The 17,290-nt window shown below is 40.5% G+C and overlaps 2 protein-coding genes across 2 annotated transcripts; both read left to right on the top strand.

Annotated features, from left to right (window-relative positions):
* Positions 1 to 2,561: 2,561 nt before the first annotated feature.
* On the top strand, positions 2,562 to 3,488 carry LOC122919728 (olfactory receptor 1G1-like). Its single transcript, XM_044268913.1, has one exon. It carries the CDS (start codon positions 2,562 to 2,564, stop codon positions 3,486 to 3,488), a length of 927 nt encoding a protein of 308 aa, XP_044124848.1.
* An 11,817-nt stretch (positions 3,489 to 15,305) lies between these two features.
* On the top strand, positions 15,306 to 16,340 carry LOC122919727 (olfactory receptor 1361-like). The gene is made up of 2 exons (XM_044268912.1): positions 15,306 to 15,335; positions 15,411 to 16,340. Exons 1-2 carry the CDS (start codon positions 15,306 to 15,308, stop codon positions 16,338 to 16,340), a joined length of 960 nt encoding a protein of 319 aa, XP_044124847.1.
* Positions 16,341 to 17,290: the final 950 nt, after the last annotated feature.

Here is a 17,290-nt window from a genome sequence, read left to right as displayed (position 1 = left end):
ATGGCATCGCAGAGATTAGACCTGGACTTCAAGTGGAGCAAGTTGTTAGCATTATCCCCAAGAAATATCAGAACTTCACTGACTCTGGGCAATATTTTTCCATTTTTCATTTTGGAATTTTATTTGCAGTTTATTAATTTCATTTGATATTTTCCTTTTCCTTAACCTCCAGTCACTGGAGGTTTCAATTCTTAATTGGCCTATATGGGAAATGTTGGGATCCTCTGGGGTTCTCACAGTTGGACATGCCTAGTTCTAAAGGGAGAAGTTCTGCTCCTCTGAGGTTTTGCTAGTTTTATTAAAAACATCCATTATTGCTTTAGATGGATCATCTTGGGGACTGTCCCTCGTATTGTGCACGATGTACATTCTGAATATATAGGCTACATAATACAGTGAGATCACAGAGGAGACAATGGTGGACGTCATCAAAGGATCATATACAAGTAAGGGAGTCAACATCTTCTCTTGTCCCATTATAAGATTTGTAACTCATTTCTTCATGTGTCTCTGAGCATTAAACGTTGGTAAATTATATGATCCATCTGATTCTTCATTTTCACTCATAGACAAAGCCAGGATTTGGAAATGTCAGTAATACCAATGTATTTATTGACATTTCCATCTAGAACCAAAAATGATCCAATAAGTAGATGTCCTAGAGTTGTCCTTTTCTAAATTCACCCACCTCTTAGATTGTCGGAAAGCCGATGTAAATTGCCAATATTTGCTCATCTTGGTTCTCCATTAATTGGATCAGTTCACCTATCTGACAAAATAAATTTAACCCAATGCATTCCAATTGCTGTATCACATATTGCACATTGTGCATTTAGTGAAGAGTTTGTTATGGACTGGGGATCCATGTTCCCAGCAGAAACAGTGTTGAACTAAAGACCCTTGGGCCCACCAGAGGAATTGATTCTAAGGGTCCGTCCTCTGTGCATACGGGACACACAGACATTTTTGCATGCATTGCACATTCAGGAAATATAATCCATATGATTTATTAGGCAGTGGCATGCATAAGGTATATGGCACCCAGGGTGGAAATTTCTCTGGCTCCCCCCTTCCCCCCATGAAGTGGATGTGGCTCAGCTGCAATACCAAGCACAGCTTCTTTGTGCTCAAACCCCCCCCAAATTCCCAGTCCAACCCTTTCCCCCAGCTCAACTGTTACAGAGATATTTGGGTACACATTACATACAGCACTATCACACAGGGTAATACAGCGCCCCATACCTCTTACATCCAGTGATGTCTCCTCTGATGTAGATGTTCTCTTTTCCCATCTTCTCAGTCTGTCTTGATAAACTCTGTGTTACAGCTCATCTCTGCAGAATTTAACACACAAACATCTAAGATTCCTCACTTTTCCATCATCTTCCCTCTCCTGGTGCCCCAACATTACCATCCTGCTACCCTTCCCCCTCCATACTGTGCTCTCCAATGCCCTCAAATACTATACTGTATAGTGCTCCTACATAATCCCCATTAGTAATGCCCTCTATATTGTGTTCAATAGTAATGCATCCACAGAACCCTTAATATTGATGCCCCCATAGGGACCCTAGTATAAATAAGGCCCCCTATAGTGCACCCAGCAGTAAAAATGCCCCCATCTATGGGGACCCACTGTAGACCCCTCAGTAGTAACAAGGCACTCTATAGAGCTCACAGTAGTAATAAAGCTCCTGATAGTGTATTATTTGAATATTTAATTTCCCCCTTTATATTGTTATAATATATGATGCTGACTGTATTATTATAATATTTAATAGCCCCCCTCCTTTATTGTTAGAATTTATATTAGCCACTTCTGTATTATTATGATATATAAAATTGCCCCCTCTGTATTAATATAATATATCATAGCCCCCCGTATTATTAGAAAATATAATAGCCCATCTCTGTATTATTATACTATTTAATGCTCCCCCCATTTTATTGGTAGATATATATTCCCCCTCTAGTATTAATAATGCTCCCCCACCACTATAGTGCCCCCAGTACTGCCACCATTAGCATGGATACATAAAAAATAAATACTCACCTGCTTTTTGCTCTCTGTCATTGTCTCTGTCCTGAGTTCCTCTGTCTCATAAAAGCAGTAGCAAGCACATCACTGTGCCCTCCTGTGCTGGATCTCGCGAGATAACATGATGAAGCATTGATGTTTTCTTGCTTAGATGGTGAAGGGCCCACTACACCTTTTGGAGCCCTGTCTTAGTATTTTGTCCAAATATGGGCTCACCAGAAGATCCTTTGGTAGTCCGGTGGGCCAATCTGACTCTGAGCAGAGATTATTCCAAGGAGCACTCTCCACCTAGTGATACTTGAGTACTACACCCTTGTGACAGACCATTTGGGCACTGTATTTTTTGGCCATATTGTTTTTTGCCAAACGTTCTGAGATCTAAAACATGGCTAAATGGAAACTGCAACAAAATTATTATTATTATTTTTTTACTTTTAGGGGAAGAGATCTTTTTCTTATATTATACGTTACCATTGGATGTGAATCTTCTATTTGTTAGAGAGTCCCATGTACACATGCAGCCATGAATGAGACACATGATGGGTTCATTCTCTTGGGTTTCTCCGAGATACCTCATTTTCGTCTCCTACTCTTGTTTTTCTTCTTCATTACATACATCTTGTGCATTGCAGGAAATTTATTTATTTCCTTCCTTATCCTATTACAGCATCAGCTACATACCCCTATGTATGTATTAATAGGAAACTTGGCAATGGTGGATATTACTTTTACCTCTATCACTATACCGCGGGCCTTGTATGGGCTCCTCTCTGGAGACACCTACATCTCCTTCCATGGATGTCTAGCGCAGGTTTTCTTCTTCCTGGCAGTTGGTAACATGGAAAGTTACCTACTGGCAATCATGGCTTTCGATCGATATGTTGCGGTCTGTCATCCATTGCGTTATATAGTGATTATGAAAAATAGAGCCATCATATGCCTGGTGGCCTCCTCCTGGGTCATCGTGAGCCTCCACTCAACTTTGTACACAGTCATGAGTGCTACTCATTCCTATTGCAGTTGGGATATTTACCATTTCTTCTGTGATTTACCCGTCATCATGTCATTGTCCTGTCCAGATACTGTAGGCACTGAACAAATGATTGTATTTATTGAAGGAACTACCTTCATCTTCAGCCCAGTGCTCTTCATCTTGGGGACTTATATTCTCATCATCCGAGCCGTTCTGAAGCTATGTACATCACAAGGGAGGCGGAAAACTTTCTCCACATGCTACTCTCACCTCACCATGGTCATCTTGTTCTACAGTACTGTCATATTTATGTATTTTCGACCAAGCTCCTTCTATTCTCCAACTTATGACCGGGTGATCAGCATAGTGTATAGCGTTATTATCCCAATGCTTAACCCTTTTATTTACAGCCTGAGGAACAAGGAGATCAAGTCTGCATTAAGGAAGATGATAAGTATAAGATTTCATCCAAACTAGTCTTAAGCATATGAACTTAACTTCCAAAAGGGCTCATGTCACATCCCGATTTGCATGTGTTATTTGTCCTGTCACTGTCTTGCCTCATTTTGTTTCTCTTGTCGGTTTTGCCTTCTTTCTTATGATTTTGGGAGTCATTTTTTTATTCCTCTGCTGATTTATAGACATGTGTATTGTGCCCATGTTTAAAGACTATGAACACCTTCAGAAGAAATGCTTTAATTATTGCATTCTACTCAATTTTGGTCTAAAAATCTTTTTTTCAGTTGGTCTTCATTACAAATTTTTATTTTAGTTTGATAATAATTTAAAATAGCAAAAAGGCAGCACTCAAAAAAATATAAAAATGAAAAAAAGTTTATTCAACCTTAGAGCCTTTCTCAAAATTGAATGTCACATATCCACATGGGTGAATAAACTTTTTTCATTTTTATATTTTTTTGAGTGCTGCCTTTTTGCTATTTTGTATACTGGGCAATGGTGTAATCCCTTCAGGCGTGCTCCTATTTTGCTATTCATGTTTACTTTTCTTTTCTATAGTGCTGCCATATTATTTGCTTTTTTGTCTAGATAATTTCGCTATAATGAGTGTTTCCGAGCTGTCAGGAGTTAAGAGACATATAGGGTACACATAGAGCCATCCCAGCAGCTTGTCTTGCCTTTTCATAGGTATTTAACATTTATATCTAAATATCCTAATTATAGTGGATATATAATTGGCCATGTGTGTTGTATTCACCATTGTGTATGTATTTTAAAGATGGCCGTAAGAAATTCATGGAAAGGACACTGTTCATAAGGTTTATTCTCTCATAGATGTACCAGTCATTATCATATGTACACGCCTAGCCGACAATATTTGGAAAATTCCAAGTTAGGAAGGTGTGTCTAACTGATAAGTTTACAGTAATCCAAATCAACAGCTCAAATTCCTGTTTCGGCTGCACAGGAAAAGGGGAGGGATCCCCACACAAAACCCAATTCAAAGAATTCCCAGCTGCCTTGCTTGCTTAAATCTTATATCTTTATTTATAAAAAAAATAGCCCTCTAACGGGACACGTTTCGGCACATATTGCCTTCCTCAGCCATGGCTGAGGAAGGCAATATGTGCCGAAACGCGTCCTGTTAGAGGACAATTTTTTTTTATAAATAAAGATTTAAGCAAGCAAGGTAACTGATAAGTTTGTGATCAAACCACACACACATGAAGGGAGAGGACAGCAACAGGAGAAAAAACAGGGGGAACAAGGAAAACACACAAAGAAAGCCCAGGAGAAAAATACCAATGACCAAAACAGACTTAGTCTCTGCACATCTGCATTCTCGGGTAACGTATAACTTTATTCCATGTAGTGTTGATATAAATTAATTAGCCTGATATTTAGAAAACTCCCCATTGTATGGTGGATGTATAGTGTTAAAAGTGCTACTTCAATATTGTCACTATTCAGTAAAGATGAATATTATTGAAGAAAGATCTAATATTGATTTCAGAGGAAACTCTCTGATTGGAATAATTCCATTCCATAGTCAATACCAGGCTTGATAATTTATAAGTTGTGTGGCAATACTACCCGATTATCCGAGATATGTCATAGTTTATGCAGAGCAAGGGTTCATATCTATCATTAACATTATAGAATTTTTTATCTGATAATTGTGGTCGAGACAAATCATATTACATTTTATGTTTGAGAGGTAGTGGCGAAATGTGGGTACTGTATATAATTGTGTGTTATTGCATATTATTGACTTTTATATTCATTAAGCTTTGATTGTATCTTAAGTTATTGTATAATAAATCATTAATATTTTTGCATAGACGCTTGAGCCATGATTTACTGATTGCACAAAATAATTAAATTAACAACGATATCTTTTTGAGGTGTTTTATATGTCCACCTCGAGGATCAATTCCCTCAGAAATTTTTCCTTTGATCCTTTCTTTTATATAAAGCATTTGCTTTATATCCCCGACAAGCTGCCTGACGGGATCTCTGTAAAACTGTAAAATGGTCTGCAGATACACTGAAAGTGAACACCGTAGATTGGGAAGTTGAAATATTTTAATAAAGACCAATTGAAAAAATATTAAAATGTAATGATAAAAAAAATTTACACCTGAAGGTGTTCATAGCCTTTAAGTATCCATAAAGGAAATGATACTATAATAAATTATTCAATCTTCTATATCTTATAACTGGTGTTTCACTAGTTTTCAGCCAAGACCGGAGGTCTTTATTATGATGGGTCTTTATTAAAACAGTTGTGTTTTTTTTTCATTTTTTTTTGGGGGAGAGACAGTGCCACTCCTGTCCAGGGTGTTTGGTATTGCAGTTCAGGTCCATTCACAGCCCGTTGGCCAGCATGTAATACCACATTTCCCTGCAGCAGTGGCTGTAGGGGACTATATGGCCAGATGAAGCTATCCTTAAAATGATAACTGGTTGCTGGGTCTAGCACTTGCACTACATCAGTGGTCGAGAGTTGTTATTATGGCCACTTCCTAGGGTCATTCTTAAAGGGGTTGTTAGGATCCCCACCTGTTAGCAACTGCAAATAGCTAATCTGGCCAATTCACATAAATGGGCGCCATATGATATTACATGTCCCCTGCAGAGTACCACTGCTTCCCCTTTCAGCTGCTGGACCTGTGGGTCCAGAATTAGGGACAGGTTGTCTTGATGATACAACCTATTGAAACATTGCCCAAAGGAGCCACAAAAGGTGCCACACAGCCCTGGCACCCAATCTCTGACTATACTTCTATAGTATTTGTACTGTTTTATTACCTGACTTACTGTACAGTATATCTGTCTCCTATCTCAGGACCAGAGGTCATACACACTCTGGCCACTTTGATAGAAGGTCACATAAAAGAGTTATGCCATCAATACATTTTTTTATTATAATTCAGCATTAAAAAAAATTACTTTTGTTATTTACTTTCTGTTACAAAAATGCTCCAGTTGTGAGATATTATCTTTATTTCATTATAATGGTGCCCTCTGGTGTTTAATCTGTATAGTAATGTGCACGTCCTCTTACTAAGGTGGATAGAGCTGCATTTACAACAAGGCCTATAAGGGCATGTGCCTAGGGTGTCAGGAAGGAGAGAGGCAGCACTTCACAGAGATAACCTTTGTGATGCTTCTCATATCTCCTTATCACTAAGTTTATTTTAGCTTCAAGAAGAGTTAAACCTCGCACTGCTTACCTACTGCTAATGTAACAGTAATCTCTTTAGGAAGGCAGTGAAAGGGCTAAAGGGTGTACTAGACCTATGAACACTCGTTAGCGATCATCTGGCAAATGCTTGTTCATCGGGCAATTGTGATTTTTAAGAATGCTTAAAAATCACAACGGTGCCGGTGGCAGATCACGCTGTGTAATAGCGATCCGCCGCCAGCACACCACTGCCCTGGATGCGGATGAGTGATGGCATAGTGATCGCTCCTCCTCATGCCACGGAGGACATGATCGCTGCATGTAATAGCAGCAGTGTCCTCTGCTAGCTGTCTGACGATTGCCAGGAGGGAATGTCGAATACACCCTTACGTCTCCTGACTTGTGGCTATAATAAACAAAAGTGATAAGGAGACATCAGAGCAGTCAGATAAGGAGAAAGGTGAAGCAGTCAGATAAGGAGAAAGGGGGAAAATCAGGCCTGGATCATAGCATGCACTATCCATTGATGGAGATGCCTTTGGACGTGGGCATTAGGGCTCATGCACACGACCGTTGTTGTTTTGTGGTCCGTTTATCACGTTGTTCCGTGTCTGAGTTTTTTTTTTCTTTGATTTAAGTCCCCTTTTGTCCTGTTATTCCACAAAAAATATCCATATGGTTTCCGTATGCGATCCGCTTTTTGCGGATCGGAAACAGTAACTGATTAAACACCAAACACATGAGCAATATGGGCTGGGCATGGCATTTCTACAGTATGGATCCGGAAAATACAGATGAAATACGGATGTGTTCCGTGTGTGTTCCATATTTTTTGCGGACCCATTGACTTGAATGGGGCCTCGGACCGTGATTTGCGGACAACAATAGGAAATGCACAACTTTTTTGCGGAACGGAAATACGGAAACGGAATGCACACGGAGTACCCTCCATTGTTTTTGCGGACCCATTGAAGTGAATGATTCTGCATATGGTGGTCCGCAAACAAAACGGAATGGAAGCGGAAAGAAAATATGTTCATGTGCATGAGCCCTTAGGCTTATATTTTACTGGCAGCTGTGTATTTAGATGAGAGATACATCAGGAAGGACACACCCCCTGAGCTGTGATAGGGAGAGAGCTACATCAGGAAGGACACCCCCCCTGAGCTGTGATAGGGAGAGAGCTACATCAGGAAGGACACACACCCTGAGCTGTGATAGGGAGAGAGCTACATCAGGAAGGACACACCCCCTGAGCTGTGATAGGGAGAGAGCTACATCAGGAAGGACACACCCCCTGAGCTGTGATAGGGAGAGAGCTACATCAGGAAGGACACACCCCCTGAGCTGTGATAGGGAGAGAGCTACATCAGGAAGGACACACCCCCTGAGCTGTGATAGGGAGAGAGCTACATCAGGAAGGACACACCCCCTGAGCTGTGATAGGGAGAGAGCTACATCAGGAAGGACAAACACCCTGAGCTGTGATAAGGAGAGAACTGCAGAAGAAAGGACACACCCCCTGAGCTGCCGATCTGAAGAGAATCTAGCAGAGCAATGAATGGGGAGATCTCTGGGTCCATGTGAGGTACAGGGCTGGTTCTAGCTTTCTTAGAACGAGATTGTCGTGTACTTTATGATGTCTGATTTCCATGTTTTACATCAGTAATGTCATAACCCCTTTAACTCATCAGTATATTTTGGGTGTATAGGATGAAAGTCAGAACCTGCTCCCTTCTGCACGCCAGGCATCCATCATGTTTCTTTATTATACATGATCCCTTGCCGTGAAATCCACAAGGAATGCTTCAAATCCACAAGGAACGCATCAGTTGCACATAACGAATCTCGGCGTCTGCCTCGTTAATGTTCGTAGTAATTGGGGAAATGCTGCACTCAGGAGAAAACCACATCTCCAATATAAAACCTAAGCTCTCTGGCTGAAAATTCCTAATAAGAAATAATCTTCATGTCTTTCCCCTCCCTGCCTTGTTTATCTTTTGACTACCTGCCTAGATGTAGTATTATACCGCATATACCTTCACATCCAGTTCTAAGTGTCTTCTTCCTCCCTGCTCTCCTGAGCCTCATTCAGCCTCTTTCTTCACTTTCCTCCTATTTTTGAGATTTCTAGTAATTTTCTCCACGTTGTCCACCTAACAAGATAATTATCTTCTTCTGTTCTCCTCAGGATCTGTGTCTACATTCATGAACATCTCATTTTTCCATTGTTTGAGAACATTTATCAGAGATAAAAGGCAAAGAGACTGAGGTAGGAAAGACAGGCGTGCCAGGTCTAATGCAGAGATCATAATAACGACTCTAAATGCTACAGAATTTTTTTTTCTTCCTATTTCTATTCTTTGGACGGGTGGTTTAATATAAGCGGTATAACAATTCCATGAGAAGAGGTTCTCTGGCACCCAGGTTTCCTGTTCTTCTCCAAGTGCTGCTGCTTTCTGTGTGTGTGTACTGTATGTACACACAAACCAATCAGCCATAACATTAAAACTAACAGCTCTGACCTATCAAGTCATGACCTCCACCAGACCTTTGTCCTTTAAGTCCTCTTTGTCATGTTCTTCATTCCTAAGCAGTTTTTGTAGTGTGGCTTGGGAACTATGCTGCTGAAAGAGGACATTGCCATTAGGGGGCACTGCTGCCATGAATGGGGTACTTGTCTGTACAGTGGTTAGGTAGTTGGCACGTATCACATTCATATGACGCTAGGAGACAAGGTTTCCTAGCAGAACATTGTCCAGAGCATCACACTTCCTCCACCGGCTTGTCTTCTTCCCATAATTTATCCTGGTGCCTTTTAAGCAATTTGCTCTACAGTCACTGTTCTATAGGATCAGACCAGCTAGCCTTCTCTCCACATGCTATCACCGGTTCACCAGATGTTCTTCTTGGACCACTTTTGGTAGGTACTAACCACTCTATACTAGGAACACCACAAATGACCAGCCTTTTTGGAGATGTTCTGACCCAGCCGTTTAGACATCACAACTTGGCCCAAGTCGCTCAGATCCTTCCTTAAATTTGCCCATCTTTCCAGCTTCTAACACATCAAATTTAAGAATTGACTCTTCACTTGCTGCTTTCTACATCCAACCCCAAAAAAGAAGCCATAGTAACCGGATAAGCAATGCTATTCACTGGTTTTACCATTATGGCTGATTCAGAGGTGCAGCTAGCAGGGAGTCAACAGAATTGGGGACACATGCATGGTGGGGGCCAAGCACCACTTGACTGTTTTGGTGTCAAGTTGAAATCTGCAGCAGATCCGTGAGCCATAGGCTCCCTACCCTACCATTCTTCATCTTGTATGCTGCAGGTTATCGAACCATGAACAGGATATCGCTGCAGCATCTGCGTCGTGCGCACTTTTCTGGTGACAATTGTGTCTGAAGCACATGGGTTATTATTATTTATTCAGGGGGCACTATTACCTTCAGAGGGTCATATATTGTGCATGGTCACTTTCTGGGAGGCAAAAAGGTCACATTTACTTTCTAGGGCACTTAGAGGGGTCATTATTAAAGTCTTCAGGGCACATAGTGGGGAGGCATGAATACTTTCTAAGGGGAACAGCAGTGAGCAATATGACAAAAGATGGCACTTATTGTGTGGTGCACCTTAACCAGAAGGAAAAGAGAAAGATTCCAGAGATGTGAAGTGTAAGTCATTGGATATCACTGCACTATAATCACATACCGGGTCTGTGTATACTGGTATCTACTACAGTATGGTGGTAATACTGGTCACTAATTATATTCCTCTTTGGCTATGAAAAACTCCATCAGAAGTATTATTTACCCTGCTGAAAAATATTTAGTGCAACCTCTGGTCTCATGTCCACCAGTGGATTATGTCTCCATGTCTCAGCCTTGTTGCTGTAGCCAAGATTGGGCCATATCCAGTTCTATGAAATTTAGAAATCCTTTCCCAAATAAGACTTTAGGAAGGAACTTCACAGGACTGGATCTGACCCTTTTTATTCTCTAAATCTCTGCATTCCAATCAATATGTTTTCTGAACCTGCATCTTCTGGCAGGACCAGTCAGTTATGTGTATGAGGACCTCCTAATTTACTCCTAATGGCAGATGTTGAAGGATGGAAGAACTAGGAGTGTTGAATTTCAACATGGCCGGTCCTGTGCTCCTGTGGGAGATAAGCTGGAGAAATCCATTAAAAGTGTGTGGGGATGTCGGGAGGTCTTACGTGGATAGTAACACCGAATTTTAGAATCTCAGAGAGAATTTTAGTTGGTGGATAAGGGAAGGTATTGTAAGACCAAAATGTGTTTTGATAGATGGAAAACTGGGAAGTTTAGAAAGCTGTTTGTCTAAATAGGATGTTCCAGTCGGTGAGGTTAGTACAGATTTTTGGTTTTGTGAAAAGGAGGTGAAGCTCGGAAAACATGGCTGGAGAAGTTGTATGTGTCGGACCCAATGAGAAGAGCTGATTGTGAAGCTCTGTTTGACTACTTATGACTCACAAGATATTAAATTGGATAACATGTTTGTCACGTTGGGGAGTGGGGGAAACCCCCACCGTGCGGTGTCAAAGGATAAAAGGGTATCAGCCTGGCCAAAAGGATTAATAAGGGAGCAGGTCACCCCCTACAGCGTCCCTAATCCTCACCGTATGAGCGGACCCCGATGGTAGGACGGCTCATACTCAGGATACCTAGAGACCCTGAGTCACCCTGGTAATCCCTCACCAAGGAGCCAGGAAGAGACGACCTGTTCATCCCAGTCATGAAGGAACAGGAGTCTCTATGTGAGGCCAGGCTGCAAGGAGAGGGGAACACATACAGCATATGGAGTTGGTTGGTGAGTCAAAACCCATAACAAACTTATCTGCCACAGACACACTGACTGGAACCCGTGCACAAGTGCTGCTGTCCACACCGACATTAAGGACACAGCACAAACTACAACCACACAGGAACCCAGGACATCCATAGCTGCAATAAACGTGAGACAGGGGAATGTCTAGCAAACATGCTGGACACCAAACATCACCAGCCGTGTAACACCACACAAGACATACAACACCCTGAACATAACCAACGCAAACCAAAAGATAAGAAGGGAAAGAGACCCCATAATAACATCAATGACCACAAGGGTGGCCCTCACTGGACAGATGGTAAAAGCCAGGGACAGTGAACCACCAGCATACACCAAGGCTGGAGGAACTCTGAGCTTCAGGAATCCAGCAGAGGCTAAATAGCCCAAGCAGCCACACACATAAACCCAGTGTTCACAAAACACTAGCAAGGGAGTTAAACCTTTCAACACCAGACAGAGGAAGGAAGCCACTTAAAGGGAAAGTACACACACAAGCAAACCAAACCACACGTTACCACCGGCAACAGCATGCGTGGCAACCATGTCACGGCAATCACCCAGAAGGCTGAGACACTGCCACTGCATGCTCTCACAGCAACACGTAAGTGTGGCAACAGTGTCACAGCGCAAACCAAAGGCCGTGACAATGTTGAAGTGGAAACAGGATTTATGGTTGGATTGGCCAAGAGAGATATAGAATGAAATAAGTGAAAAACTTAGCATAAGTAGCAAGCGTAAGTGGTAGGAACATCATTGAAGGTGCATCATAGAGCTGATTTGACTCTATGTCTGACATTCAGGATTTATAATACGAATAATGATAAATGTTATAGAGGGTGCGGTGAGAAAGGAACATTACAGCATATGTGGTGGGATTGTGATATCGTAGGTAGGTTCTGAAAGGAAGTCTGAGATGATGTATAAGGTAGTAGGAACACGAGTGACCTTGTTCCCTGAAGTTTGTCAGGAATGGACTTTGATAGGGTTCCCGAGAAAATTCATAATGTGATTGATCGTATACTGGCAGCGAGTAAAGCATACCTGGTGAGGAACTGGAAGAGGTCTGCTCTTACATTAGAGGATTTGACAGAGAGGATACATTTAACTAAATGTGGGGAAAGAGTAGATGCAGTTAGATAGGATAAATTGGCAAGATTTGAAGCAATATGGGGAATGTGGGACATATATCTGATCGATGGACAGGTTTAGCTTCCGATGCAATTGACGAGAGGAGTGAGAGAGATTAATAAAACATTTAATTAGGATTTTTTTTATTATTATTTATTTTTTTATTCCTGGATACCATTTGGATAGTCATATTTACTTACGATGATTTTAGAGGATTTTCTGTTTGTGTTTAGTTTTTATTTGTTTGTCTTTTGGAAAATTAATAAATTATATGGAATAAAAAAGTGGATAGTAACACAGTAACAGTTTGTGAGGCTGAGAAACAGAGATACCTACATCCAATTCAGCCTGTTCTCCTACAATAGGGATCTGAAACTACAACTCCCAGAATCCTCCTTTCAATTTTTTGGGAGCTACGAGAACAGATAAGCAAGTGTGTATGCTGGGAGTTGTAGTTTCACAGCAGATGGAGTGCCGAAGGTTGCTGAACTACAATGTTGATCCAGAGGAGGACAAAAAAAAAAACATGAGATAAAAACCTATTTTTCTAATTTTAGAGAAAAGAAACATCCCAATTCCAAATCTGACAGTCAAAATAACTCCCTCGATCAGCAACCGTTCTTCAGAATTACAGTAATTAGATCTCCCCTCAGACGTCTTTTTTAACTAAATAACCCGAATGTTGATGATTTTTCTGGGTCCTGTAGTCCGCCTATTCCATATATTATTTTAGTGGCTTACCATTTAAACTGCTCGATCTTGGCTATGTCTTTCTCGTACAACTCCTAGCAAAATTATGGATTCACCACACTTACGTCTCCTTCACACAAGCCATGCAGATTGCGTCAGGATCTGTTCAGGAAAAAAACTGATGGTTTGTACGCAGTTTCCATCAGTTCCGTTTGCGATTGCGATCAGTGTTTCAGTTTTTTCCATGCGGATGCCATCAGTTTTGATGAGTTTTTCACATGTGTAAAGAAAAACTGAAGCAAGCATCAGTGAAAGGCTACATGCACACAAACGTTGTTTGTTTCCGTGCCCGTTCCGTTTTTTTTTGTGGATAGGATGCGGACCCATTCATTTCAATAGGTCTGCAAAAAATTCGGACAGCACACCATGTGCTGTCTGCATCAGTATGTCCGTTCCGTAGCCCCGCAAAAAAATAGAACATGTCCTATTCTTGTCCGTTTTAGGCATTGTTACATACGGATGTCAAAACCGCAAAACACATACGGTCGTGTGTATATAGCCAAAAACACATTGCATCCAAATGCTTTCCATTTTTCATGCAAGTCTCATTGTACACATATAAGATGGCTTTCCGAAAAACAAACCAATCCCATTTTTACACTCATAAGACGCAGTTGCATTTCAGGTAAAGGACCAAGAGAGAACATAGATTTGGTGACGATGAAGTCCTTTTTCAGATTGATAATGCATCTTACCACAAGGCAAAAAGTGTTGAAGCTATTTTTCAGGAGACTTGGCCAGCAAATAGTCCATATTTCAAACCAATTGTAAATTTTCTGGGAAAATTGTTAAAAATTGGTCCATCAAAAGGCTCCATCCTGCAAAACTGATCTGTCAACTGCTCTTTGATAAAGTAGAGATCAGCCTGATGTAGATTATTAAAGTTAGTGAAGGCCAAATCTCAAAGAATTCAGGTCGAAGAAGAGCAACAAAGTACTTACTAGTTGTGACTCTTGTGTTGATCTGGATTTGGAACAACATATGCCATTAAGGAAAAATTCTTTACCTTCATTTGAGGTAGGTTTCTCGAAGATAGAGTATTCAGTTTTTTACCCTATTGTTTGTGTATTTGCTACAAAGTAAAGGAGCTCAGTGAAGATCCTCCAAGCATGGTGAATCCGTAATATTTGCCCAGAGTTGTACATGGAACCATGTTGGAAGAAAGCAGCCATGCTTCTCTAGTCCTGAACAACTCATAAAAACATTCAATCCTATTGGTAAAACTCCAGACCTGAGGGCTGAATAGACTGTGCTTTGCAGATCTTATGTTGGGTTCTTGGGTTGTCTTGTCTCCGTGATTTCACCACTTACTTTTGATGTTTTATTAATAACTAGAGTATTTTACTTTGTTAGATCTAGAAATGTTTGAGAAATAAGTAAAATTATTCAAGAGTTTATGCAAATGAAGAGTATTCATTGTATGTTGAACATTTGTTCAACTTCTTAATATACTTTGTGAAGCAATTCATTGCCATTTGCAAGGAATTGGGGTCAGTGAATGGTAATGGGTTAAAAACTCATGATGACATAGTCCTTCTCAAACAGCTAAAAGTTTACTACTAATGTTTACGGTCAAAACAATGTACGCTAAGCAGTATGCACTTAAAGGATTGTTCACTGCCAGGGTCCTTTCAAGCAGACGCCTCAGTGTGGTCGGAGCTGCGGTGGTAATCATACTTCATATCTGATCCCTGCTTGGTTCCGACTCTGCAGGTCCCAGATCTCCTTGCCTCAACATCTGGTTTGATGATGGATCACATGACCACTGCAGTCAATGACTGGTCGCAGTGTTCACATGTCATCCATGCATCACGTGAACCAGTTACATAATGCATGGCACTGCTGCAGTCAGTCAGTCATTGGCCGCAGTGGTCATATAATCTGGCATCCAAAATGATGTTGACACAGTCATGGAGCCGGAACCCAGCGGCAAGGATCAGGTAAGTGTGTTTATCTTTTATTATGAATGATTATGTTCTCCTTCTTATAGACAGATCCTGATTACTCCCTTTTAGTCCTTGGTTCTTCCTGTGATGTCCAATTTCTCTAGTGTCCAGTTTGTCCTTCTGGGATTTTCAGATGTTCCTTGGGTTCGGTTCTACCTACTTTTCGTTATCTTCATCATGTACCTGGTTGCACTCCTGGGGAACCTGGTCATCATCTCATGTATTGTGTATGACACAACTCTCCATTCTCCCATGTTCTTTTTCCTCAGTAACCTCTCTGTTGTGGACATTTGTTTTGTGTCCAGCACCATCCCAACCCTTCTCTCCACCCTGCTATCTGATGAAAGGTCCCTTAGCTTCCTGTCTTGTATCATCCAAATGTTTTGTTTCATCTCCTTTGGAAATCTGGAAAACAACATTCTGGCTCTCATGGCCTACGACCGATATGTGGCCATCTGCAACCCGTTGAGGTACAAGGCCAGCATGAAGAATAGTTTATGCGTTGTATTTGTGGTCATCTCCTGGCTGGCTGCTGTTGTTCACTCACTTCTCCATACTCTCATGATGAACAATCTTAAATACTCGGGAATAAAGCTTGTGAATCATTTCTTCTGTGAAATTGCCCAAGTCTTGTCTGTCTCGGATTCCGATACTTCTTCCAACTTCTACCTGATCCTCACGGAGGGGGCAGTGTCGGTTGGTGTCCCATTCCTCTGCATCATTATGTCTTACACATTTATTCTGGTGGCTCTCTTCCACCTTCATTCAACAGAAAGAATGCAGAAGACCTTTTCCACTTGCTCCTCTCATCTGACCACCGTCTGCTTGTTCTATGGGACAATTGCCTCCGTCTATTTTCAGCCATCCTCCAGCTCTACAGGTTTAAGAGAAAGAGCAGCTACTATAGGATATACTCTACTCACCCCGATGATGAACCCCATTATATATGGTTTGAGAAATAATGCAATGAAGAAGGTCATAAGAAAGGTTTTCCAGTAGACGGGCACTGGTATCATTCATTAGGTCATCCACCACCCGGTGTCACCAAATCCTTTATTGTAAATTACTGACAACAGTCACTGTATAATGATGACTAATGAATAAAAGAGACGTTTTAAATAACCACTAATAGATTTCATCTATTTGTTATTGAGAGGGGGCATTATACCAGTATTATAGTAGTTATATTCCTGTACACAGGAGCAGTATTATAGTAGTTATATTCTTGTACATAGGAGCAGTATTATAGTAGTTATATTCCTGTACACAGGAGCAGTATTATAGTAGTTATATTCTTGTACATAGGAGCAGTATTATATTTGTTATATTCTTGTACATAGGAGCAGTATTATAGTAGTTATAATCTTGTACATAGGAGGCAGTATTATCGTAGTTATATTCTTGTATATAGGAGCAGTATTATAGTAGTTATATTATTGTACATAGGAGCAGTATTATAGTAGTTATATTCTTATACATAGGAGGCAGTATTATCGTAGTTATATTCTTGTATATAGGAGCAGTATTATAGTAATTATATTCTGGTACATAGGAGCAGTATTATAGTAATTATATTCTTGTACATAGGAGGCAGTATTATAGTAGTTATATTATTGCTTATAGGAGCAGTATTATAGTAGTTATATTATTGCTTATAGGAGCAGTATTATAGGAGTTATGTTCTTCTACATATGAGCAATATTATAGAAGCTAAATCATTATACATAGGAGCAGTATTATAGTAGTTATATTCTTGTACATAGGAGCAGTATTGTAGTAGTTATATTCTTGTACATAGGAGCAGTATTGTAGTAGTTATATTCTTGTACATAGGAGCAGTATTATAGTAGTTATATTCTTGTACATAGGAGCAGTATTATAATAGTTATATTCTTGTACATAGGAGCAGTATTATAGTAGTTATATTCCTGTACATAGGAGGCATTATC

Source organism: Bufo gargarizans, chromosome 9 (assembly GCF_014858855.1).
Source record: "Bufo gargarizans isolate SCDJY-AF-19 chromosome 9, ASM1485885v1, whole genome shotgun sequence".
NCBI classification, from domain to species: domain Eukaryota; kingdom Metazoa; phylum Chordata; class Amphibia; order Anura; family Bufonidae; genus Bufo; species Bufo gargarizans.
Note: the sequence above shows the minus strand (reverse complement) of the source record. Positions and strands in the feature narration are given on the sequence as shown.